The sequence below is a fragment of the Condylostylus longicornis genome, unplaced genomic scaffold, assembly GCF_029603195.1.
Source record: "Condylostylus longicornis isolate FDR11 unplaced genomic scaffold, ASM2960319v2 ptg000526l, whole genome shotgun sequence".
Lineage (NCBI taxonomy): Eukaryota > Metazoa > Arthropoda > Insecta > Diptera > Dolichopodidae > Condylostylus > Condylostylus longicornis.
The window spans coordinates 12986-39379 of NW_026578484.1; the positions used below are offsets into that span (position 1 = coordinate 12986).

The 26394-nt window shown below is 41.7% G+C and overlaps 3 protein-coding genes across 3 annotated transcripts; all 3 read left to right on the forward strand.

Moving 5' to 3' along the window:
- The first annotated feature begins 15 nt into the window (after positions 1 to 15).
- On the forward strand, positions 16 to 1715 carry LOC129617411 (methylenetetrahydrofolate reductase (NADPH)-like). Its single transcript, XM_055532647.1, has 4 exons — positions 16 to 555; positions 680 to 1066; positions 1320 to 1532; positions 1620 to 1715. The coding sequence occupies exons 1-4, from the start codon at positions 16 to 18 to the stop codon at positions 1713 to 1715; spliced, it is 1236 nt and encodes a 411-aa protein (XP_055388622.1).
- An 18605-nt stretch (positions 1716 to 20320) lies between these two features.
- On the forward strand, positions 20321 to 23440 carry LOC129617412 (serine/threonine-protein kinase PRP4 homolog). The gene is made up of 9 exons (XM_055532648.1): positions 20321 to 20399; positions 20460 to 21532; positions 21742 to 21909; positions 22008 to 22114; positions 22210 to 22526; positions 22661 to 22884; positions 22938 to 23087; positions 23145 to 23226; positions 23280 to 23440. The coding sequence occupies exons 1-9, from the start codon at positions 20321 to 20323 to the stop codon at positions 23438 to 23440; spliced, it is 2361 nt and encodes a 786-aa protein (XP_055388623.1).
- Positions 23441 to 23551: 111 nt separating this feature from the next.
- On the forward strand, positions 23552 to 25208 carry LOC129617413 (uncharacterized). The gene is made up of 5 exons (XM_055532649.1): positions 23552 to 23802; positions 23847 to 24251; positions 24445 to 24672; positions 24724 to 24922; positions 25029 to 25208. Exons 1-5 carry the CDS (start codon positions 23552 to 23554, stop codon positions 25206 to 25208), a joined length of 1263 nt encoding a protein of 420 aa, XP_055388624.1.
- The last annotated feature ends 1186 nt before the right edge of the window (positions 25209 to 26394 follow it).

A 26394-nucleotide genomic window follows, 5' to 3' on the forward strand; every position in this document is an offset into this window, starting at 1 on the left:
ATCCATTTTTATCAGATGTGTCGTCAATTATTACTTTTGGGAGTTCCTGGTTTACATTTCTATACATTAAATTTAGAAGTCTCTGTGATGAAGATTGTTGATCTATTAGATATTTTGGATGTTCATTTGCCGAATAGAGAACTTCCTTGGCGAGGAATTTCAACAGCACATCGACGCAGCAGGAAAAAGATCTCTGGGTCGAAGGATCATAGCATGTCCCAAACAGGAGTCCCAGAATTGAGTCTTCCAGAATCTCCATTAATAGGAATGAGTGAAGTATCATCAGCAACGCACACGCCCGAAATTGGGACACCTCTTGTAGACGCGTTGACGACGACCCAATCGAGAGAATCAGCAGATTTGGGACAGAGAGAAGATCTGTTGTTAAATTACATGAATGAGGATGTTCGTCCTATCTTTTGGAGTAATCGTCCCAAATCTTACATTCATCGGACGGCAAATTGGGACGATTTCCCGAATGGCCGATGGGGACCGCGTGACTCACCTGCTTATGGAGAACCATTTTATTCAATGTGTGTTGCACCCGATGAACGCGTGAGTTTGTTGATCTTCGCTATTATGCTCTTGTCATCTTATTTTTTATCTTATTTTTTATCTCCTTATTCATCTTATTATTCATCTTATTATTTCCATTTCATCCCATTCTTGTCTTGTTCAGTCAATTCAAGCACGACGGGAGATGTGGGGAGAAGAACTTGAATCTGTTGATGATGTTGTTAAGATATTTGTCAATTATTTGAAATTTCAAAATCCAACAAAAAGGCTTCCATGGACAAATGAAAATCTTGGCGAAGAAACACAAGTTATTAAAAAACAACTGATTAAATTAAACACTCTAGGAATTTGTACAATCAACTCTCAACCAAGAGTCAATGCTGCTTTATCAACCGATCCATTATTTGGATGGGGACCATCTGGAGGATTTGTATTTCAGAAATCATATATAGAGTTCTTTTGTTCCCCCGATTTATGGAACAGAATTCATTCTTATTTAACAACTGATTACAAATCTCAATCATTGAGCTTCATGGCGCTGAATCAATCAGTGAGTGTCATTTGAGTACATTGCTGCCATAGAGCGATACAATCATATCTTGAATAAGATCAATTATTACAATAATATCTTAAGATTCGATCACATATTCATTTGCATCAGTGAAATGGTGTGGTCATTGAGAACGATTCACATCATCATAGAATTGATTCAGTCAATGATTAAAAGACGTTGTAAAAAACTCGAGTGAATTGAAGAATTGGGACTCTGAATGAAATCTTTCTTTTTTTATTTCTTCTGTTAGGGTCAAATGACAACAAATGTTCAAACATTTGGGGGAAAATCAGGAGTAAATGCTGTAACCTGGGGAGTGTTTCCAAATGCAGAAATTCGCCAGCCAACAATTGTTGATTTAGATAGCTTTAATGCATGGAAGGCTGAAGCTTTCCAGTTGTGGCAAGTAGAATGGGCATCAATTTATGACGAGGGAAGCCCCTCTCGTGTTCTTATTGATCAGGTGGGCTAAATGGACACATTCATGTTTTGGGACATCTTACACTAGATGACATAAGATATTCCGAATCCACTTGTTTATATTTTTCAGATTTGTAATTCGTGGTATCTCGTCAATATCGTCGATAATAATTTCCTGTCTGGAGATCTTTTTGGACAGTTAATAGAAATTGTCCAAGAACACTAAATTTGTTTTTTCCTATTGAGATAGAAGCAGGTCAACTGCCCTAGTCCACAATTCCGGACCTTTACTCTATCTGTTCCAATTCTACTTTCAAATGTCGGCACATAATGGGAAAATGTTAATTTCTGCTGATGCGTTGGATGACTTTCTTATCCTACTTCTTCACGCTAGCGACTCTGAAGGCGAAATCAAACCATCCAATCCTGTAAATTCACTTGGAAACGCGTCCTCTTTAAGGGCTTTTATTCAAATCGTTGATCCAGACATCCGACTTCCTCCACCGACTTCTGAACTCATTTCTAATTTGGATGACATCAAAACAATATTGGGCGAGATTGAACAATCACTTCGGGGAAGACATGCGGATGAAATTCGAGAGTTAGGAGTCGAGTTTCTGAAATTATCTGTTGACGAAGAGATTTCAATCGACTTAAAAAGACGTTTAGGAGAGATGCTCGTGATCCTGTCGGTCGAATCGTCTCGCGCGTCGGAGATTGTGGGACAGATTATGTCCGAATTGAACGAAACGACTCAACTGGAGATTCAGATGACGATCGAGAAATTTGCAGCAACAGGCGAATCAGGCAGCTTGAATGATGCGGAGTCGCTCCAACCATCCGTTTCAATCATTTCGTCAGTCGATGAAGAAGAGCCTCCTCGAGATCGTCGTATAGCGTCGTTTGCGCCTGGAGTGGTTCCACCTCTATCGCTGGAGTTGTTGCAAAAACATTTAAGGAAGGGGAAAAGGGACTCGGAAGCTCTATTGAAAACGTTTACAGGAAAAATTGGAGAATCATCGTTATGGAAGGAAAAGTATGATGCATTACGAATCGTGAGTGAAAGCAGATTGGACAGCAAGAATACTATCTCGAAATTTGATGCCCTCATTTGATGTTGCCCTCATTTGATGTTGCCCTCATTTGATGTTGCCCTCATTTGATGTTGCCCTCATTTGATGTTGCCCTCATTTGATGTTGCCCTCATTTGATGTTGCCCTCATTTGATGTTTTGACAGGAATACAGAAAATCAGAAGGCAGTAGGGAAGAATTGCAACTAAAGTTGGAACAATTAAAAAAAGATTTAGCGGAGCAAGAACAAATAAATAGGAGAATTACTAAAGATGTCAAAGAAGCAGCTTCTGCTTCACAGGTTAGTTGATCATGATGTAGAATGTCCCAATTGTGTGTCCCAAATTTGGTTTCTATTGCTGGCTGTAGAAATCCGTTGGCGATGCTGTTGACTCTTTGGAACGAGAAATTGTTGTTTTAAAACGGCGTCAAGATGAATTATTGAAAGAAAAGAAGGACGTTGAAAAAACGTTATCAGCTGAAATTGAGAGGTGAGGCACATATTTGAAATGCAAATATTTGAAATACAGCATTAAATTTAATCTAGTGGGATGGCTGTTGATTTGACTGTTTGCTTCATGTAGTTTAAAAGATGAAAATCAGCTGTTATCTGCGGATGTTGCGAAAATTGCAAAATTAGAAGTCGCAATGGATAAATGGAGGGCGAAGGCTGAGGAGTCATCTGCCTTAAAATCTCGAAATTACGAGTTAGAAAAGAAGGTGGAAGTAAGATGTGGGACATTATGGCCAGAGGTCTCTATATCGATATAAAAAGAGTCTTTAAATATATATTCGATATATGAAGAGTCTTTGCATATGTATTCGATACATATATATTCGATATATGAAGAGTCTATATATTCGATTATCAATTTGTATCTAAACTTCCTTTCTATGGACCACGATTTTTGTCTTTTTCTAAGGAGTATATGAATCAATTAATTGAAGTTGAAAACGCAAATAGAGAAGCAGTGGAAATGAAAAAATCGCTTGATTTATACCGAATGAAAGTTACAGATCTCGTGAGTCAAATTATAGATACAAACTGTTTGTTTGATTGTTCTGCTTGTTAAGGAAACTGAGGTGGCTACTTTATCGGGAAGCAACACTGAACTAGAAGCTCGAATTGCGCAACAAACAGCAACTCTTCAAGAAGCCGAGAACAGAATGTCAGTGAAATGCTTCATGGAACTCCAAAATTAGGACATTTATATTTTGTTTAGATTGGTGAGCGAGTTAAAAGTTCAAGCAGTTGCTGCCGAGTATGAAACCAAACTTCACGATGCAGAACAATTTTGTGGCGCGGTTGGAACTGGTGAGTTCATGATGGGGATGGGGGTGTATAGTCGGTAGTGCGATTGTTTTGTGGTGGTGGTATGATGTTAGTGCGTCGTTCTCTTCCATCTGGAAACTTTTTTTGGGCGTGACGCATCGAGTGTTGTTTATGTTGAGGACTTTTGTTGCGCTTTTTTAGGCATTGACTCCGATTTGAACTTGAAGGAGAAATTAATGCGATTAGAGAAAGAGAACGAGCTTCTGAGAAAAGGCGATACGAGCAACGAGAGTGGGCGTTTATTGGAAGTGGGTGATTATTTGATTTTGATGTGTCCTATGATTTTGACAATTTTTAATTTAGCTCGAGTTTCAAGTAATCACGCTCAAACGATCCAAGACAAAATTGGAAAAAGAACTTCATTCTGCTTCAGCGAAGCTTCAGTTGATGGAAGCAACAGAAGGGAAAGGATTGAATGAGTCGATGCAAGTGTGGAAGGTCGGTCTGTTGTTTGCGTTGTGGTATCATTGTGGTTCTTAGTTGGAGAAGGAAAAAGAATTAGCTGTTCAACAAGCAAGAATCGAGACATTAGAATTTCATAATAAAGTACGTTTAAATAATAAGGATGAAATATTAAGATGAAAATCTGTCAGGCATTGCAATCGCAACTCGAACAAGACAAGACGCGATTGGAGTTACAAGAGGAAGCAGCAAAAGCCAAATTAGAAGGACAATATGATTCTGTGAGTGACGACTGATTTGTATAGAAATAGATGCAGCAAGAGGAAGATTATAGCGCTTGGCTTTGCAGCCCTGGGACATTCAATATTCCTGTGTTGTCAGCTTGTTGCAACATTGAAGGAACAAATTCAACTCCGAGAACGGGAAGTTAATTTTTTGCGTTTAATGAGGTACGCAAACCAGATATTCACTCATCATCCATCTATTTTCAACAGAGAGGAGCAACTCTCATCCCAACGTCGCGAAGAGAGATTAATGTCGGCAGCTTTCCATGAATTGGGACTTCGTTATTTCCAAGCTGTAACTGAAAGGGAGCGCATAGCCAACGAGTATCAAGCGGTTCTTCTTAAGTAAGAAGCATTTCTATTCATTTCTCTGAGTTTCTCTTTCTATTCAGAACAAACCAAAAACGGAAGAAATCGGATGAATTGCTGGCGCCACAATCATCTGCTTGTCTTTCGTAGTATGAAGAGCAACAAACACCCAGAAAAGCTTCCAGAACTTAAAATTCAGAATGCAGACTGAGGCATGTTCAATGCTCTTTTGAAGGCTCAATCTTCTGAGTGCTCAATGTGAAGGGGCAAACCAAGAATGTAACGATCTCAAGCATCCTGGCGATGGTTCTGATAGAGGAGCTACTGGCCGCTGCTGCGTTGACCGATTGGGTTGTTGAGGTGGACATTCAAAACAAGTCAAAAAGACTGATTCAAATATTTGTGTGTTGGTTCATGAAGAACCAATCTGACCGCAAATTGGTTAATAGTGTTTAATTTCCTTGCGACATGAATTGAGCTATCGTTGTAAAGTAATGCCCCCGTGATCTTTTTTCTTTGTAGATTAACGCCTCGCAGACTCAGAAAGCTGTTGAATCAGTGTTCCGTCAGTGGAGGTTGCATCCTACAGTTTTGCTTCGATGAGGAGCACTAGTTCAGATTGTGGTAGCTGATGTTTCTCCGCACTCTGGCGGCACTTAGTTCATCTGTCCCTTTAAAGGCAGGGTAACAAATGTAGTTATTGGGAGAAAGGCACCCCGTGGTTAAACTTGCCTAATCAGACTTTGCATGGGGTAGTGGGTCAAATCATAGAGCTCAAACTTGTTTTGGCTCTTTTGGTAGGACACTAATAGGTTGCCAGGCATCCAAGGCAGCTCGAATCGTTTCTGTCGCGCAAATAAAAAATTGAAAAAAAATAGTGATTCTTAAGGAACGATTCAAACGTTGAAAATTGGACAAAACAGCAAGTATTGTGCAGTTGAACAATGTTTTTTAGAGAGTGAAAGTTTCCTGATGTTCAATGGTTTTTTTTCCCTGTGGTCTCCTTGCTTCTCTTCCACACCCTAACTGCTGCTCAAAGGCTGGCCAAGGTACACACTTTGAGTGGCTATGTGATCTCAACGTTGCAATCAGATTTCTGATCATGTCTTTTTGCCGCCTGAAGTTGATGCCAAAGGAATGTATGAGGAGGAGACACTAACAGATGAAGAACGAAAATGGATCTCCCATATGGAAGAAGCTCAAAAAAACGGATAAAAATGGGTATGAAACTCAGTTAGTGACAAACTGGTAAAGTGTGCTGCTGATAGCGGAGATGAGCTTCTAGATTTGAGTTCAAGTTTGACTCAACCTCAAAATCTGTTATTCGAACCACATCAAATTGAGTTGCTTGATGTAGAGGATGAAGATCGTGCAAAACACCCATACGATCTTTATTATAAATTGAACTCAGATGTGGATATGCCGCATGAGACAAATCCATTTGAGCCTCTGTGGAAGGATTCTCCTCCAGAAGGTTTGAGAAAATGGTTTCGCGCCCTTATTCCCATTTTTCGTCCTTCAGGATTTTTCTCTAAAAACTTTTCGTATCCTGCGATGGAACGACTGAGGATTTTCACTCGTAAGACTGAAATTTTGATGGTAGTGTTTGTGTTACTGTGTGTTTTACTGTTTGTTTTAATGTTTGGAAGTATTGAAGATCTTTATTTGCAGATACAGATCGAATTACAGGATTTAATGGAAGGATTCAGTGGATTCAACCAGTTACGAAACAACCAAATTTAGGAGCAAAATCGCCGGTCATGATCGCAACAATTTGTTCGAGAGGTAACTAAAAACAAAGCTGGTCACTTTAGCGATTATTTTGTAATTTTCGTTTTTTTTGTTCAGATCCTCGCAATAAATATTGGTTTACGGAACCGACTCTGCTTCTAGACGTTGGCGGGGGGCCTCGAAGCGTTTGTTACGAAAATTCCTGGATGTAAGCGCATGATAATATAATGTGATATAACGATAACACAATATTATCTTTTTTGTCAGTCTTTCCTCCGTTAGATGATTCTGGTGAAATCCTTCGCTATTCATCATTGCCGAGTCGCGGTTATTGTGAGAACATTTCATATATTAGTTCGAGTGATCGATTTGTCCCTTTGTTGATCCAGATACAGACTTGTCCTTTCCAGTGATCGCCGGTCAAAACTATCAAATTCAAATTTTGGGTTCTGATTATCGACATCGGAAACGATTACGAATCACGCCAGCTGGTCGTCCAGATCTTGTTCAAACGCTTCGGGCGGCGTCTCTCCGGAACATGACAAAAGAAGATAATCGAGCTGATCGTCTCTATCGAATGGATCGCATGCTTCTTCGTTCTGATTATGATGGTGTCCCAGAAGAAGATTCCGAAGAAGAACTTGAAGCATTGCGCTCAGGACGAGTACGTTTCTATTTCTAAAATTTTACGTGGATGTTTGGATCCTTCAAACTAAAAATTTTTTGTCAGAAAGCAGCAAGAATTGCAGCAAAGCAATCAAAAGAAAGGCTTCTTCGAGAGCGTTTTGCTTCGATGGATTCCTCTGGTTGGAAGGAAAACGATTTACTAGAAATTGAGGACGAAGGAATCTCGCCATTCGACCCAGAGTCAGGATTTGGGGGATTTAGCCAGATTTGGGACTCAGTCAGATTTGGGACGTAGTCAGATTTGGGACGTAGTCAGATTTGGGACGTAGTCAGATTTGGGGACGTAGTCAGATTTGGGACTCGCGCGTATTGAAACACTCCTGGGACGATTTCTAATGACAATTTTCTTTGTTCAGTTCTGTTGGTGAAGGGCCGGAAGCATTTGAAAGAAGAATGAATCCGTCGTTCAATTCAACATTATTGGAAAATCAAGCCGCCCGTTTTATTGATTTTGACGCATTGAATAAAGTGATCGATGAATATCCGAATACGACAACTCTGGAAGATCTGATAGAAAGTGAGTTTGATTCTTTGTCTAAATAGAAAAATAAGTTGTCGTCTGCTTGTTACAGATCAAAAAGACCAGGAGCTTCATGCAATCAAAATTCGCTATGGAAGTGTGAAGTCATTAAGTGAACATTATGATGAAGCAATCAAATCAGAAGATTGGAAAACAGTTCGCGTTTTGGATAGACTTCGTATCCGTGCTCAGTATTCCGATCTCCAATATCTTCATGCAAAAGCGGCATTCACGGCAACATTCTTGTATGAACCTTATTTTAAGGATTTGATGGCAAAAGCATTTTCATCATTTGATACAAAATCATTGCATTTGATGACACGCTTAGCGGAGAGAAGAATGTGGCGAGGATTGAAAGTTGCTGCTTATCAATTGAAGGACCTGAGGTGGATGGAAACTTCAACAACAACTAAAAAAACGAGAAAACAGAAACTAGAAGATATCATGGTGACAAGAACAATAATGGAAAGAAATGCATCATCAAAAAATCGTCCATTGATAGAATCAATTTTTGAGAACGCATTCCATCCATTCGAATTCGTTAAACGCGTGGGAAGTTACAATCAGGAAATTGCAAATGGAACGACAATCGTTTTAACAACCGGTGGACTGGAAGTATGAATTGTAGATTTATTGATTCTATGTCCCAATTCTATGTCCCAATTCTATGTCCCAATTCTATGTCTCAACTGTGTAGGTCCCACCATATCTAGTGGAGGAGAGTCGTCACTTCATATTAGAAGAAGCCCTGGTTAAGGATTTCCTTTTCTCTCGATATTTCACGGAACTCAAGAGTCTATCAAAATTTGATACCTATCAAGTTGTGAAAACGCATGGGGTTGTTGCAGAAACGAAGAGGATTGACAAATTGAAGTCAGAAGAAGAATTGGAAAATGTTTTTTCCACAGAAATCCGGAAGACCAACTGAAGAGCATCAAGATGGAGATCAAGATGGAGAAGTCGTCAGTATTCTGGATCCGTCTCTGATTGCAGCGCGATTAATAAAACCAATCATTCTGAATTTCGGAGCACAAGAGCGTTTGATTGATTTGGTTGAGTTTGTGAAAAACGACACTTTGATTGATGAGCAACGAGTGCTTCTTCGAGAAATGATTCAATTTGGGAAAGTTCCAGTCCGATTTTTAAAACTTGCATTTCCCCTCAATATTCATTTTGCGACAAGAACCCGAAAAGAGTCTAGCGGAAGATATTGGTTCAGGAAAGACATGCCAGTGTATGGAGCCAGTGTTGCATCTCTCACATTTCCGAATGGTGAGAAGTTGATTAAAGAGATTTGTTATTCTTGTTTTTGTTCTTATTTTTGTTATTAGGCTTGGATTTGAATATCACTGCGGAAGTTCCAATGAATGATATGAAAATGGAAAAAGTGAAACGACGCGCAGAAGAATTAATGGCGCGAGAAGCGGAGAAGGCGAAAAAACGATTGAAAAAAGAATCAGATGGGAAGAACTATGATGATTTGTCGGCAATCCACTTGTTTTTCAGCTCACCCCAAGAAGATAAAGTTCCTCAACTCAACGAAACAAGAACTGATCAAAAAATCAGAGAACATGAATCCGTGAATAAAAATAGGAAAAGGGACTTGGATACTCAAAAAGGAAACGATCTCTTCGATACGGAAAACTCAAGTGCGGCTGGCGAGGACACGCTACTTACAGAAAATGAGCGGCAGTTCAAAGAAAATAACAAGAAGAGCGCAGAAATTTATAAAATCCCAATTCCTGATAATGTTCCCTTGATAGCAACAAATTTCTCAAACTTTCCGGAATATTTGCGAGAGCGATTTGAAGCCTTCCAGCTGATGCAATACGAGGCAATGGAGACCGCATTTTTGAACTACATCGGCAAAGAATATCCTGATGCCATTATTCAAGGCTTATCGAATTCAAACAAGCGGTATGCTAAAAACATTATGAACACTGCACAACGTGGAACCAAATATCACTCGGTGCATGACAATTTAACTCGAGATGGCTTTAATTCATCAATAGAAGAAGCAAAACAGATTCCCCCAAAATGGTTCAATTTTCAAGAAGCAATCAACAAATATGAGGAGCGCTTGAGACGATTGGCGTCCCATAGCATCAGAAAGAAGCTCATTGTTGATCGAATGAAATGGATGGGGTTGTTCAAATATGACCCTTCAACATTTGCAAATTGGAATAAAATTCTTTTGCCAAAAAAACTCAATTTCATGATAAATCGGTATATTGAGGAATTATCTGAAGATCTTCACCGGATGATTTTAGTGAGAGATTTAGTTAAAGATGACGGAAAAGCCACAGAAATAGTGCAAACATTTGCTCGAGGAACGTTGTTCGAAAATATCATAAAAGGTAGTTCTACGAATCACTTCGCACCTTATGCTTCTTCTTATGTTCAGCGCAACGACGATCTCAGAAAGGCAGTCAGAGCTGGTTTGATTATAGGGCCCAATATTATAGAGGATCCCAACCACGACCCAATTGGGAACGTTGTATGATAAAACGTCGAGGGATGGTCGATAGAAACGGAAATCCATCAACAGTTGGTTTCTTGATTGATAAACGAGAGGAATTTTCTTATTTCTTTAAAGGATCAACAACACGCTATGAACCCGAAGTAAGGAATCGGCTTCTTGTGATGCGATTTGCAGAACCATCGCTGTTGTTTATATTTTTTTTTCAGGTAAATGTTTTTGGAATGAAAGGAGCTGTTGCTTATGGTCTGTTGCGTGGTCACCATTTCGCAATCTATCCAAACTAAATCATCCCCAAAATGACTTTCCTTGGATTGGAACACAGAGAGAATTGGGACACGGAGATCAAGAAAATGGAGGATAAAAGGGAGATGAGAATCAACTCCCAATCTACCCGACAAATGAATAAAAAGGGCTTTCCCTTCCCATTAGTTTTAAAGAACGCCTTCATGTCCCGAAAATCGCTCAAATATCCTCATCGAATTCGGTCTGCCGAATCGCTTGATACGCTTGATTTTGTAGTCGAAGATATTCGTTGGCAAAGCCAGTCTACAAATACAAAAAAGTATTTAGAAATTCTTGATTTTCTTAAACACAGAGTTTTCTAAAATCAAAAAAATCAAAATTGACTCACTAAAGCTCCAAGAATTCCTCCAATTGGAAGGCAGTAGTGCTCTTCTCTCTGTAATGCCAGTCGCACATGATAACTAACTTCTTCTTCCACCTTCATGATCCCGAAAATTGTCCCAAAAATCAAACCCATTAGCAAAGCCATCGAAACAACAAGGCGAATCTAAAACGACGATAAGAGAGTCGAATCGTTGCACTCGGTATAAAAAGAAAATTCATAAAAAGAAAATTCACCTGCGAAATTGACTGAACCAGAGGCTTAGCCGAGGAAGCTTGGAAGACCCCAACCCATAGATTCACAATGTCAACGAGAGTGAATGTTAACGCGAAAGCCACTGAAGTCCCAAGAAGCGCATAGACAGGAACTTTGAAGAAAAACGGAAGATGCATGAACCAATTTCGTCGCAAAAAGAAACAGACAATGCCAGAGAGAATGACCTGAAAACCGGGAAAATGAAATGAAAACCAATAGAATGAAATGAACACATTTTCTATAGGGAAAAAATTGCTTTAGAAGAAGTGCAACGAATTCCGTTGTTCATTCATTCTTATGGGGAGTACACATCAATTCTGTGAACATACCAGAGAAGAAAAGCATAGAAGTTGCTTTTGATGTTTTTCGTCAGGGTCTGGGGATTGTCCCGACATAATGCGATAAACAATAATTGCACCAACAAGAAGGAAAAGAAACCCAAAATACTAGAAAGAGAAAAAAGAAGATTAAGTTATCCTGATACCTTCCTTACAAATGCGAAAAATGGACTGATGGACAGTTCAACGAGTGAAACATTCACAATCATCGATACAACCTGAAAACCATGAAATGACTACAAACAACCGCTTGATATGAGCTTACAATTCCCAAAACAGATCCCGCTAATGCGGCAGCAGCACCTCTATGCAGCAATCCTCTTCGAAGCAACTCTTTATCGAAGAGCCTGTTGGTTGTACCGCTGAACATTCCGCGTTGACTCAATGAATCTTCTTCGTCTTCAAACGAAACTTTATTACCGAACATTATACCTGTTCAACAGATCTTGTGCCTGGGACGGCTGATTGTTCGTTCAAAAACAATTATTCCAAATGTGAAACTCATGGAAAATTGTACAGTCTCCAATAAACGGATGGAGCCGCTGCCATTTTGGCGCGGTTTGAGGGTTAAAAAGAAGAAAAGATTCATTTGAAAACTTGTGCATGGAATTTTGCACACCAACACACAAGTCATACAGCGGAACAGACACAAGTGACGAGACTCGCTTAGCAAGCGGCAGACGAGTCTTTTAGGAGGCGAGTCTTTTAGCAGTCCCGCGAGTGGTTGACATCTATTATGTCAAGAACGCGCTCCTGTTATTTGAGACTCAAAGTTGTTCCTCTTCATCAAAATTTGCTTTTTCAACTTGAACTTGGAGATTGACTTCAACGTGGCCACAGCAACCATCACATTGCATTCTTCTTCTGCAGTGCTTCCTGTAGCTGTTGTACTCGTAGGAGTGGTTGCTTCAGACGAGGTTGTGGTGGTTGTCGTCGTGGTTGTTGTAGTAGTGGTTGTTGTTGTAGTAGTGGTTGTTGTTGTAGTAGTGGTTGTTGTTGTAGTAGTGGTTGTTGTTGTAGTGGTTGTCGGTTCGTTACACAGCACGACACCAATGACCTTCCCAATTTCGTCGACTACTCCAGAGGCACCTTTGCTCTTCACTACAACTCCCTTGAGCTTGTATTCATCCAGAAAATCTTGATAAACATTGACGTAATTATCATCCTTCTCATCGCCCAGTATGATGAAGATTGGGATGATGTCCTTCCCTTTAATGCCTTTGCCACCATATCAGTTGTTGGATAATCCTGTTATCAATGAGTTGTGAAGTGTGTTTCATTGAATCATCCCACCTCTATTTGGTTATCATAGTTGCCGTTCCCTTTATTGGGTATGAGACCCGTTGAACAAACGCGTCCCTCTCGATTGTCGCCTGGCAACCTGTATGCAGGGTCAGTTACCACGACCATCATCCGGACAAGTTGTTTTCCATGGGGGTGTTGCCTCCAGCTGACGCTCGAATTGCGGGCTCCAACAATAAGGCTGCGAAAAAAAACATTCCACACCAGATTCCATAGAAAAACTCACTCTTCAGGAGTGAATTTGTCGCCATAGCCAAAGTTACGAATCCTCCCGTCAACCGTCTCATGATCGGATGTGAGCCTGAAACGTCCTTGATGCTGCAGTTCTCTGTAGCTGAAACTTACGGAGCCTCCAAACGAACACCATAATTTGGCGTTGCTCTGTTGCACCCGTTCCATCTGGGAACAAAATGACAACAACCTTACAAAGGGCGTCACTCACTCATCATTGAAGGTGATCAACCCAGAGCGAATTTTCTCGAACCTTCGCCATCAGGGAGGGCTTCAATCTGTTTCCTGTAAACGGCCATACTCCCAGTGTTGTCAACAGCTAAGACCATGTCAACGGCAGCGTCGGGGATGCATATTTCGCCAGCAGCTGTCGTGATGGCTGTGTGGGTTGTTGTCGTTGTTGTAGTCGTAGTGGTGGTGGTGGTAGTTGTCGTAGTGGTGGGTAGTTGTAGTGGTGGTAGTTGTAGTGGTGGTAGTTGTAGTGGTGGTGGTAGTTGTAGTGGTGGTGGTTCTTGTAGTAGTGGGTTCGTTACACAGTACGACACCAATCGCCTTCTCAATTTCATCGTGTATCGCAATGGCACCTTCGCTCTTCATCGCAACTCCTTTGAGCTCGTGCTTATCTAGAAAGCTTTGATAAACGTTAAGGTAGTTATCACCATCCATATCGGTCAATATGATGAAGATTGGGACGATGTCCTTCTCCTTCAATGCTTTGCCACCATATCATCTGTTGGATAATCCTGTTATCAATGAGTTGTGAAGTGTGTTTCATTGAACCATCCCACCTCTATTTCCGTTGAACAAACGCGTCCCTCTGGATTGTCGCCTGGGAACCTGTATGCAGCATCAGTTACGACGACCATCATCCGAATCATTTGTTTTCCATGGGGGTGTTGCCCTCCAGCCGACGCTGGAATTGCGGGCTCCAACAATAACTCACTCTTCAGGAGTGAATTTGTCGCCATAGCCAAAGTTACGAATCCTCCCGTCAAGCTTCTCATGATCGGATATGAGCCTGAAACGTCCTTGATGCTGCAGTTCTCTGTAGCTGAAACTTACGGAGCCTCCAAACGAACACCATAATTTGGCGTTGCTCTGTTGCACCCGTTCCATCAGAGAAAAAAAAATGACAACAACCTCACAGAGGGCGTCACACTTACTCATCATTGAAGGTGATCAACCCAGAGCGAGTTTCTCGAATCTTCTCCAGCGTTTGCATGAGATCAGAGAGGGCGTTAACTGTTTCTTGCATTGGGCCATACTTCCTGTGTTGTCAACAGCGAAGACAATGTCAACGGCAGCGTCGGGGATGCATATTTCGGCAGCAACATATGAAAGAAAAAATGCGGAAAGCCCCAAAAGTTTCATTCTAAAAAATTCTGGTCTGGCTTAATTGTAGATCTGGCTGGCATGAACACTTTTTAGTTCCAGGCCCACGTAGCATGAGTGTTGTGGTGGCTGACATGTGCATGCATTGGTCAGTTAGTTCTTCAAACAACCATGCTGTCACCCTTTATGTTGACCGCCACGCAAACCGCTGAACGAGAACCGTGTCTCGCCCCCCCGCCCAGCGAAAGATCCACACAACAAGGCTTCAGCCAAAATATGAATCAACGCATTTGACTGCACTCATGGAAATCTCTTCCTACAATCTAAAAAAAAGAAACACTAAGTTAACTGTACTAGGAGAACAATTGTACATAAAACTACATCTCTTGGGACTTCTCCATCCTAATTCACTTGAACTCGAACATTGGCTGCAGCGTGACTACACCCTTGGCATTCTTCTTCTGCAGTGATTGCTGTGGTGGGCGTCATCACTTGTAGTTACTACCGCCGTCGTGGTTGTTGCCGCAGTCATTGTAATGGTCGTGGTCGCTGTAGTGGTGGCTGTAGTGGTGGCTGTTGTAGTTGTAGTGGTGTAGTTGTAGTGGTGGCAGTTGTAGTTGTAGGGGTGTAGTTGTAGGGGTGGCTGTTGTAGTTGTAGTGGTGGCTGTTGCAGTTGTAGTGGTGGCTGTTGCAGTTGTAATTGTTGTAGGTGTTGTCGACAATTCGCAGAGGCATGAATCACATAAGGACAGCGTCTCATTTTGTTGGGATTTACATGACTTCGAGTTGCACAACACGGCATCGGCTGGGATTGAACCAGCGACTTTGTGGTTAAGCTCTAACCAACTGACCTGCGAAGCCTACTGTTGACATGCCGTTTCGCTCATCTCAGGCACTTTGATCCGGGAATTGTTTGCTGGGCTTGCTCTGTCCAGTTCTTCTCGCCTTAACATGCGACACATCCTCTCGAGTCGCTCCACAGTGATCCTTCCTCTTGATGCTGACCGGGATGCTCTTCTCCGAGCTCCGGCTCTACCAGCGAACGAGGACTCTGCTCTTGAGCGCCTGATGATATCCTCGAGTGTGCGCATCTCTCGTGAAGCATTTTCTACTGTAATAGGATTTATTTCTTCCAGCTCCTCAACAGTGTTGTCGTCCAATGGTTGCTTTGATGATTCCGAAGCTGTCATGCTGTGCAGTCTGTTCCCTTTCACTTCTTATCTCTTGTTTCACGTTATTGGAGTTTATTCCAATCCAAAACGCCAAGGTCCAAAGTTATTAAAGGACTTTCTGGAGTTTTCGTCGAGTCGTTCACCGCACGCACATGGACAGTTACCGAAATACAAGGTTCGATATATCCCAGCTAGATCTACAAACTAGGGTACTATCTGATCTCCTTCGGTTCCCTGGAACTCGGAGCCTCCTTGCCTGGAGATGGGTCTTCGACTGATGGAAATCTGGCGGGCCGGTAGCAACTAGGTGCAACCGCGACAGTACTACGCACCCCACACGCTATTCAAGAACGAAATACTCTGCGAAAGCACTCTACCGTCTCAGACAGGACGCGATTAGAACATGAGCTAACTTTACATCACCTACATTATTCTGGGACGTCGCACCTGCACTTTTCGCTTTCATTTATCTGGCAATACTCACACGACTCGTCACTTTTTTGGATCATGATGGTGGAGATAAGATGATTCCCAGTGAATTGAATGCCAATCAGGTGTGCATGTGATTGCATTTGGTTGTACACACAAAAACACAGAAGACAAGTCGGAGAGAATGTGGTGCTTGTGGATCGATGCCCATGCAATGCCCCCAATATTGCGGGCTGTTTCCAGTCGCGTCTCTCTGTGGAAATTGTTGATAATCGAACTTTTTTCAAACTCCCGCCAGACCCATAACGATAAATTGATCGATTGTTGTGACAACTAATTCAGCATGTTCCGCAATATGTAGAAGGTGGCAACTCGATTGTCTTGTTATCTTTCCGTCACGAGTTCAAAACAAGACGTAACTGATCACTGGATTTTCTGATGTTAGCTAGATGTACACCAGCATGAAGACTACGAAGTATGGAAACGCACAAATCTCTACATTGAACTGCCGTTACTTGGATTCCCTTCCTTCAGTTTCCACGTTGACATAAAACGTTTCAACTTGTTCCACTGGTGGTGATCATCGTCTTCTTCCTTGCAACACCAAGCCAAACTCTTCTCACATGCTGCACTTTAGAGATATCTTTTTTGAAATCGACGCGATGCCCCAATTGAAATCTCATAATCATACCCTTACAAGGAACTCGGTTCATTGACTGTTGAAGGCCATCGCATTGAAACCCTCTTTAGCGAATGTACTTGGATCCAAACAGGTTCGTTCGTCCAATGTATTTAAAGCAGAAGAGATTGCAAGTCGCATGGGCTCTAACGCTTCGGCAAGAATCGTGATTGGCCTCTTTAACTCTTCTGCGATGAAGACGGGGGTGTCGCGGGACATATCGCAACTCCAAACAGTCTCGTAAATCTGATATGCTTCATGCTGTTCATTCTATTTCTCTCAATAGAACAACGAAATCTTGGCAGTCACCATTAAAGTGATTTCATGAGAGTCTTACCTATCGGAGTTCCTAGTGCGGCGTCTACTGTGATGATGAGAGGATCGATTGGCGCTTGGATTGTAACACCATCAAGAAAAACACTCTGCGTACACACAACAATAATCAAGCAAAACAATGATCAAAACAAAGAAGTACAGGAAAGGAAAAATGACACCAACCGTTATAGTCTTCACTTCCCCTAAGGAGCAAAGCTTGGCAGTCTGAAGCTCATTGATTTTAAATCAAAGAAAGTTTAATTTGAGGGAATAGCAATTGTTACCTGTTGGCAGCTGACTGAGAATACGAGCAACTTGGCCAAGCGGTCACCCCCCCGATCGTCCGACCCCATGACTTCAGTTGATGGGGCTGAAAACAGAAAAAATGCATAGAAGAGAGAAACGCTCACATACCAGTAAGTAAAACAATCCCATTTTTATCTGAAACAAGAATCTCTTGCACACCAGAAAAACTATTAAGAGATTATCACAAGAAGAGACTGTTTGAATCCGCTCTCCCGTTCACTGTTTTTCTGGAAGACGCACCTTGCAAGTGCTTTGTGCAGAAATGCGTGGATTCCTAACCCTCTTTTTTTCCATTGTCGCAAATTGTCCTATTGTTTTGTGTTAATTAGTCCCCAGTAGCGCAATTATTGATTTCTAGGGTTCAATTTTTGTTTTTTTCGCGTTGTAAAATTGATTGTATTGTTGACTCTAATTGAGGTAAACTGAGTCCCAAGCTCCCTTGGATGATCCTGGCAATAGAGAGTGTGTCCTTGGGAGAAGCTCCTTTGACCCAAATCCTGATAAAAAGAGAAGCGAAAATACAGAAGATTTATTCCTATCGGATGATGGAGTGATTTATCGTTAATTATCAAATTATAGAATGATTTATCGTCAATTATCGAATTATAGAATGATTTATCGTCAATTGTCGAATTATAGAGTGAATTATTGATGATGATATCCTTAAAAGTATCGATTCTGAAAACTCTTCATTGACGCACCTTCCATTAATTCCGACCGCAATTTCATACGAGAGAAGCTCGCCAAGTCTTTCTAAAACGTAATGTCTCGCCCCTTGAAGACTGAAACAACATTGACAAATAGAAACGCAGCGAAACATAAAACCATTTCTGGATTCAAGTCAATAAAACAACTCATAAAACAACTCATAAAACAACTCATAAAACAACTCATAAAACAACTCATAAAACAACTTATAAAACAACTCATAAAACAACTCATAAAACAACTCATAAAACAACTCATAAAACAACTCATAAAACAACTCATAAAACAACTCATAAAACAACTCAGCAGTCAATCATAGACGACGGTTGTCGTTCCAATCCATCCCACCTGTTCTCACCTGAGAGCGTGAATTATAGGAACATCGAAGTAAAATCCCTCGTCGGGGGGAAGTTCACCAAGATATACTTCTTTGCTTGACCAATTGCGAGGATCATTCGGAACTTCGCACGTCACGTCGCATGAGTCATTCAATCCCAACGAATGAACACACGGAACACACGCACACGGATAGATTTCCTGCGATGGGTCTCGCTTATTTGGGTCGGAGCATCCTGTCCACGCCACGCGACAAACAACGACGCTTCCGAGTTGTAATTTTGGGCGATTCAGTTTTGTCGCATTATTGAATGCGACTGCCGAGAGATTTGCCTCAAACGGAGCGTTAATATCCAGCTGCAATAAAGACAGTGTCCCAATGGATGATGGAAGTGATTGAAAACGTACTCTGTAGCCCTCAGCGAAAGAGTAGACAACGACTCCAACGATGATATCGTCAACCTTCGGAAAGTACTGCAAGGAAGAGAAAAAGTGGAGAGTCGAGAATATACAAAGTCGACAAATCGAGAATATACAAAGTCGACAAATCGAGAATATACAAAGTCGACAAATCGAGAATATACAAAGTCGACAAATCGAGAATATACAAAGTCGACAAATCGAGAATATACAAAGTCGAGAATACACTCACCAATCGTGGATGTGAGAAACACTGTTTCTTCAAAGGCGGAAAGGGAAGACGAGCTTGGATTGATGGAATGGTTGCGTGATGCTGGAGCGGACATGATGAAGACGCTAAGTCTCCGGGCAACAAAATCATTGGGTGCGACTGTCCTGGTGCGTCTACTGTTCCGAAAAAAAACCCAAAAACGTCACCGCACTATGCTTCCAAGTGTTCATCACCCGACAAAGCAGCATCACTATCGTCTTGATTACTTGAGAGAAGAGTCTCTTCTTCGCCATCTGTTGATCCATCCATATTTTTGGGTTCATCAGAATGTTCTTTCAATTTCTTATTGACACATAGAAGTTGTTTAACATCTTTTCCTTCTCGTAACTTTTGTCTGTATTGTTGATCTAGAACTGTTGTCAGTCGACCATAAAGCTTCCCCATCGCAGCATGATGACGCATCGTTTCATGAGCTTTTGACTCGAGGGGCTTCAGTTCCTAAAATAAGAAGGCAGTGGGGATTGGGACACAATAAGACACACTAATAAGGCAGTGGGGATTGGGACACAATAAGACACACTAATAAGGCAGTGGGGATTGGGACACAATAATAAGGGCATTGGGACATGTATTGGGACATGGAACACATTCTCAAGACTTTCCTACTTGTTTGAATTCAATCGCTAGAACTTCTTGAGGAAACAGTCGAACAATTTCTTTAACCCAAACTTGACGATGGCTTGGGACTACAGATTGGAAGATGAGGCCAGTCCTACGATTAAACATTGATTGTCGTTTCTTTCAATGGCATTGATGGAGGCAGACTTACATGAGTCTGTTGTCCAGAAGACGACGGAGGGCTATACGGGCCTGTTCTGCAGTGAGGCGTCTAACAGTTGGTCTGACGAGAGGCCTTAGTGTAGTCCGTTGAATGTGAACTAAATGGAGCAAACCGTCAAGGCTATCCTCGGGCTTGTCCAAAGCTTCGACTAAAGACCTAGGGGACAAATGCCAGACCGCAAATATAAAAAATAGAACCTACCGATACAATGCATCTGCAGTTTTTATTTCCTTTTTTTCGTCTAATTTTTTCTGGAAGTCTTCCGCCAATAGTTTTAGCCTCTTCACGCCTTGCTGAAACACATCTGCCTCGTCGAGCGTCCCTTGGACCCCATTTAATTCCAAAGCAGCGTTTTCGATGGACACCCTCCTTCGCTTCTGCCGCTTGGGATCCATTCGAGGAACCAGCACTTGCAAAGGTTCTTTTTACAACTCACCAGACCACACAGACTCAGGTTCAGTCCCACTGCTTCTGGCACATTCTGTCTAAAGGTGAATTATTTTCCACTAGCATGAGATCTTCTTCTCGACCGTTTGATGAACGCAAGCGTCGAAGAGGTTACAATGAGGATGTCGAAGATGGTGAAATCAGTATGTGTTTTTAGAGGAAATAGAAAGAAAAAAAATATTGGCTATTTGTTGTCATTGCAGTTGACGGACGAACAAACGCCGATTCAAGCTCTAAAAAGCACTGCCATGATGTGAGTGGTCGTTTGATCAATGAATCGAGAACACGTCATTCAAGGACCGATGACAGCCGCAGTAGGCATCGCAGACATTCGGGGTCCGTTGAGAGGGTTTCAAGCCGCCGTCATTATAAGGAATCCAGCGGGCACCACCGTAGAAGTGATCGGTACGATGGTGTTCCTTCGCGCTCCTCTCGTGATTATCATCTTGAATCAAGTCCACATAAACGCGATGCAGATTATCGTCGTCGCGCTGAGGGAAATAAACGTCCCCACCGTAGAAATGAGTCGGTTTCTCGAAATGAACGAAAGAAGGAATCGGAAGGGTCGAAAGAGAGAAGAGACCCATTAATAGAAACATGCAGGAATGGCGTACGTGATGTAAGTCCTGCCAGTGAGGTGCAGGAGGAGTTTTCAAAGAAGCGGCCACGCATTTCAACACACGAAGAACTTGAAATTGGTGATCAGCACGAAGAAGATCCCGAAGAGTTTCTTGAAGCTGCTCGACGACGACGTGAAGCTGTTCTAGCAAAATATCGGCAAAAGGAAACCATTTCAAATTCATCTGTTAATCCAGTTGAATCCTCCAGTCTTAGTGCTTCGTCACCCAATCCCCAATCGTCAACAGTATCTTGTGTGAGAAGTGAAGGAAGTTTTCAGACTTCGGCGGCACGGTTAGACAACGAGGTATTGGCGGCTGAAGAGGAAGCATTGTTTTTAGCTGCAGCTGCTGATGTTCCTGATGATGAGGAGGATGATGACAGTGTGTCTAAGGAACGAGCGTCGGAAGCGAACAGTCCCAGAATCGATAAAATTAGCCCTCAATCATCGACTGTGGATGTCGCATCTCTAGAAGTTCCCAAGACAATCAGTTTGGTATGTCGATCTGTTTTGTATCATTGCAATGTTTTTGTTCAGGCGTTGAAAGACGGCTTAGTAGAATTGAAGCAGAGGGTCCAAGAGGATAAAAGACGTCTCCGTCAGTTTATTATCATGCAGAGAGAGGAACAGGATCGTAAACGCCATGAGGCAGAGGATGTCTCCACAGAGGCGGTGGGTTGTTGGATTATTTTGAATGATTGTGTTGGATGGTGTTGGATTGTGTTGGATGCTGTTGGATGCTGTTGGATGGTGTTGCTTGCTGATTTCATGGTGTTTGATACGTAGTATATTCACTCCATGAAGATGTTTGATTGTTCCGTCGTGTTTGAAAATCAATTTTTTTTCAGAGTGGGGGAATTGATGAGGAAGAAGAAGAAGAAGAGGATGATGATGTTGATATGTTTTCGATAACAGATCAGAGACAAAATGTTAAGAAAAAAGCCAGACGACGACCCAAAAATGAATCAGCAAAATTGATTGATACGAGTGTGAACTTAGCAGAGAACTGGGATGACGCTGAAGGCTATTACATGGTGAGATATTGGATTCCACTTTGGGACATAATCTGGACTCGACTTTGGGACATGAATTGGAACGAATATGGGGCATGCATTCGTTTTTGTTTCTTCAGGCGTCTATTGGGGAAGAACTCGACAGTGGCAGGTATCGCGTATTAGCTGATTTGAGTGGCAAAGGAGTCTTTTCAACTGTTGTGAAGTGCTACGATAGCGAAACGCAGTAAGTTCTGATTAGTAGAACGTTTGATGTCTATTCAAATCTATCTGCTCTTGGTGGCGCGATCGCATTTAATTCCTCTCATTTATGTCTTGCAGTGGAACTGTTGCAATTAAAATTATTCGAAACAATGAAATGATGAAGCGTGCTGCGGAGAAAGAAGCTGATATTCTGGAGCGATTGAATCGATCCGATAAGGAGGATCGTCGCCATGTGGTTCGCCTTCAAAGAACATTTGAATTTAGGGGCCACATCTGTTTAGTGTTTGAATGGCTATGGGGAAATTTACGTGTTGCATTGAAGAAGTATGGTGGAACTGGGAGAGGGTTAAATCCTCAGGCTGTTTACTCTTATTCCAAGCAACTCTTCATTGGATTGCGACATTTGAAGAAGAATGGCGTTCTTCACGCTGACCGTAAGTCAATCTAGTAGTTTTGATGAGTGGAGCAGTTTTGATGAGCAGTTTTGATGAGCAGTTTTGATGAGCAGTTTTGATCATATTTGCGACGCAATGGCGTAAACGGAATTATAAATCCTTTTCTCTTTCAGTGAAACCAGACAATATTCTGATCAATGAAAAATTTGCTGTATTAAAAATTTGTGATCTAGGAAGTGCATTCGATGTTTCTGAAAACGAGGTGACGTCCTATCTCGTCTCTAGATTTTATCGTGCACCTGAAATCATTCTTGGCTGTCGGTATGATCCAGCTATCGACGTATGGAGTGCAGCGTGCACAATTTATGAAATTGCCACTGGGGATGTCTTGTTTCCCGTAAGCTTGATGCCTTTTTGGAATGTTTTTGTCAGCTTCTTCAATTTTTCCAGGGTCGGTCAAATAATGACATGCTAAAGCTATTCATGGATGCAAAAGGAAGACTTCCTAGCAAACTCGTTCGTGCAGGACAACTTTCTGAGAAACATTTCGATAGCAATCAAGACTTTCTTTGGATTGATCAGGATTCCTACACCAAACAGGTCAATTTCACTTGATGCTATATCGCACCTCATCTTTTGTTTTTTCACTTGATCCAGGATATTGTTCGTCGTCTTGCTGATTATCGTCAAACAAAAAACGTTACAGATCTTTTATTGGCAAAACATCCTCAATGCTCAGGTATTGGAAATGATACAAACGTGTGACCGTTTTTTTTCCTTATGTTTGTTCAGGATCTTCACAAAAGTCTCAAACTCTCAGAAATAAAGTTCGTCAACTTGGCGATTTTCTCGACAAGTGCTTGGTGCTGGACCCCGCTAAACGTCTCACTCCCGACGAAGCCCTGCGGCACCCCTATCTTGCACAGCCACTGGCCCTCGAGACACATAAGTAAACCTTCCCAATTTTTTTTCCTCAAACACGTCACGCGTCGATTTTTACTTCTCTTACTTCGTTCCGGCCTGCATGTAGCGTCTCCTAACAACACTGACATTTGGTTGTTACAATGGTTCACCGAAATGGAAATTTTGCAAAATTCAAAGCCAATTATTTGTTCGTCGATATCGCAAATCGTCGGAAAGCCTTTTGTGATGCCAATCCAACTGCCAAACTCATCAGCCTAGGAATTGGTGATACGACCGAACCTCTTCCGTCACCTATTATTGATGGATTTATTCGGAAGGCTCAGGACCTGTCAACAGCGGAGCGTTATTCTGGTTATCCCGATTACAATGGGTCTGCAAAATTAAGACAATTGTAAGCATTTTACTCAAATTTGTAAACCTTTTTTTTATCTTCAGAATTGCTGACACATTTTATTCAAATCTTGAAATCCATCCAGATGAAATTTTCATTTCGGACGGCTCGAAGCCAGATTTAGCGCGAATTCAGCTTTTGTTTGGACCTCAAACAACAATCGCTGTTCAGGATCCAGTGTATCCTGCTTATGTGGACGGTGCTGTTATTTCGGGCAAAGCTGGAGATTACAATGAGAGTGAAGGCCGTTACTCAAGCATCGTTTACATGTCATGTACTCCAGAAAATGGATTCTTTCCCGATTTGTCCAAAGTCAAGCGCACACATCTTATTTATTTCTGTTCGCCAAACAATCCCACCGGAATGGCAGCAACAAAGTCTCAATTAGAAGAGCTTGTCCGATTTGCAGAAAACAATAACTCGTTCATTATATTTGATGCAGCTTACAGGTAAGATGAATATGTAACAATTACAATTGTAGTTCAAAGTCGTATTGAGTAAACTGCTATCACTACATGCATGATATTATATAATATTGAACACTCCATTTTTTTCCAAGACAATAGAATACATAATATCTATAATTTTAAACATCATCAATATATAAGCCTTTTAGGACAGTGAATAAGAACGTGTTGTCAGTCAGTTTACTGGTTCTCCACCTTCTTTCATTCTCCGTGTCAGTGAATATATTCAGGATCCTGATGTTCCACATTCTATTTACTCAATTGAGGGAAGTAAACGAGTTGCTTTCGAAACGCAAAGCTTTTCCAAATTGATTGGTTTCACGGGAGTTAGATTAGGGTGGACTGTTTGTCCTCGAAAGCTCGAATATGAAGGAGGAACTCCTGTTTGGGATGATTGGGCGAGGTACCTTGCAATTGTTTGATCAATGTTTAATGATGATCTCTTAATTCCTAGAATTATGGGCACGTGCTTTAATGGTCCCAGTAATCTCGCTGAAGAAGGAGGAATCGCAACTCTTTCTCCTGAAGGTCTTCGTGGAATGCGTGAGATGACTTCATTCTATCTGGAGAATGCAACGATCATTCGAGAAGCAATGGAACGATTAGGCTTCTCATGTTATGGAGGGAGGAATAGTCCCTATATTTGGGTCCGAGTGAGTATTTATCCCATTTTTTTTCCATGTCGCAATACCCCCCATATCCCAACATCATTTGTCCCTTTATCCCAACACCACCACGTACGGGTTGTCGTTTTCTCAGATTCCTGGTAAGGATTCGTGGGCTGCCTTCCAAGAACTTCTCGAAAAGGCGCACGTCGTTACGACACCAGGGGTTGGATTCGGAAGGGAAGGCGCGGGGTTCATCCGTATTTCTGGATTCGCACATAGACAGGACGTTCTTGAAGCAGTTGCTCGAATTACAAAAGCTCTTTCAAACTAATTATAACTAAATTAGCAAGACCAAAACGAACAAAACCTGTGAAAAACGAACAAAACTTGCGGAGACCAAAAAAAGATGCAAAAACAAACTTCCAAACCATGAAACTATTGGATCTGACATCGAAAGCATTTCAATTGGATACAACTTCACCATTTCTATGAACTCCAAACCTCCTCTATAATTTTTCTATTTGAGACCATCCAGTCCATCCGAGATCGTCCAACAGCGTCGCAAATGGCGCTCTTTGCTGCGGAACCCATTGCAGTCCCTCCACAAATGAAAACTGTTCCGTCGTCGTCAACAAGAAGTTGCTTGAGAAGGCAGCTTTGCTCACGTAAACGATCTTGAACATAAATTTTCTTTGATTGCTCTCTTGAAAAAGCGGTAAAGAAATGCGAAATGATTGCTGGACGACTCGCAGTTGGATGACAGAAACTCTCAATTTCTTCCTTGTATAGAAAATCGACTTGAGAATCCGTACAACCGAAAAAAAGGACAACAGATGAGGGGAAGGATCCCATGTCGGACGCGGAGTTCTTCATGTACGCCAAGTCTTTCAGAAATCCACGGAATGGTGCAATTCCAGTTCCTGCGCCAATCATGATGATTGGATTGGAAGACTTGGGAAGGCGGAATGTTGAAGGGATGATTCGAGCGAGTAAACGATGATGGGATGATGAATTGGGATCATCAGTTCTAGAGCAGAGATCCTTCGAACAAACACCTTCGAAGATACGAGGAATGGGAGTTGAAAGAGGAGTGGATATTGTTTGGTATCCTAAAGATTTCAAAAGTACTTGTACTTCTTTCAAATCAGGAATTTCCTGGAAGAGAACAGCGTATGAAGAGATCCGAAGTAGATGAAGACACTTACGTTTGACATAACCAGGGAAACAGTGATCGAAACACTCGACGGAGTTTCGAGTGATGATGATGATATTGTATATGCCCGGGGCGCCAAGCGAGGGAGTGAGAAGAGTGCGGAGAGGAGATCTTCTTCAGTTTGAGAAAAAACTGCAGAAGTCATGAAGATCTCTAAACAATTTTTAAGAGAGAGCATTGGCTTTCGAATACATTGAATGCAGTCATTGAGATGGTCATCACTCAACAGTCGATGAAGAATACGCCGTTCTTCAGAAGAGCGTACAAAGCACGAAAGACTTCGAAGAGTGTCTCTGGATGGACA

Coding starts and splice junctions, on each gene's coding strand:
- LOC129617411 (XM_055532647.1), top strand. CDS start 16: ATGTGTCGTCAATTATTACTTTTGGGAGTTCCTGGTTTACATTTCTAT. Junction 556..679: donor GTGTTGCACCCGATGAACGC/GTGAGTTTGTTG, acceptor TGTCTTGTTCAG/TCAATTCAAGCACGACGGGA. Junction 1,533..1,619: donor CTCGTGTTCTTATTGATCAG/GTGGGCTAAATG, acceptor TATATTTTTCAG/ATTTGTAATTCGTGGTATCT.
- LOC129617412 (XM_055532648.1), top strand. CDS start 20,321: ATGAGATCTTCTTCTCGACCGTTTGATGAACGCAAGCGTCGAAGAGGT. Junction 21,910..22,007: donor ACGCTGAAGGCTATTACATG/GTGAGATATTGG, acceptor TTGTTTCTTCAG/GCGTCTATTGGGGAAGAACT. Junction 23,227..23,279: donor AAAACATCCTCAATGCTCAG/GTATTGGAAATG, acceptor ATGTTTGTTCAG/GATCTTCACAAAAGTCTCAA.
- LOC129617413 (XM_055532649.1), top strand. CDS start 23,552: ATGGTTCACCGAAATGGAAATTTTGCAAAATTCAAAGCCAATTATTTG. Junction 24,673..24,723: donor GTTTGGGATGATTGGGCGAG/GTACCTTGCAAT, acceptor CTTAATTCCTAG/AATTATGGGCACGTGCTTTA. Junction 24,923..25,028: donor GTCCCTATATTTGGGTCCGA/GTGAGTATTTAT, acceptor TCGTTTTCTCAG/ATTCCTGGTAAGGATTCGTG.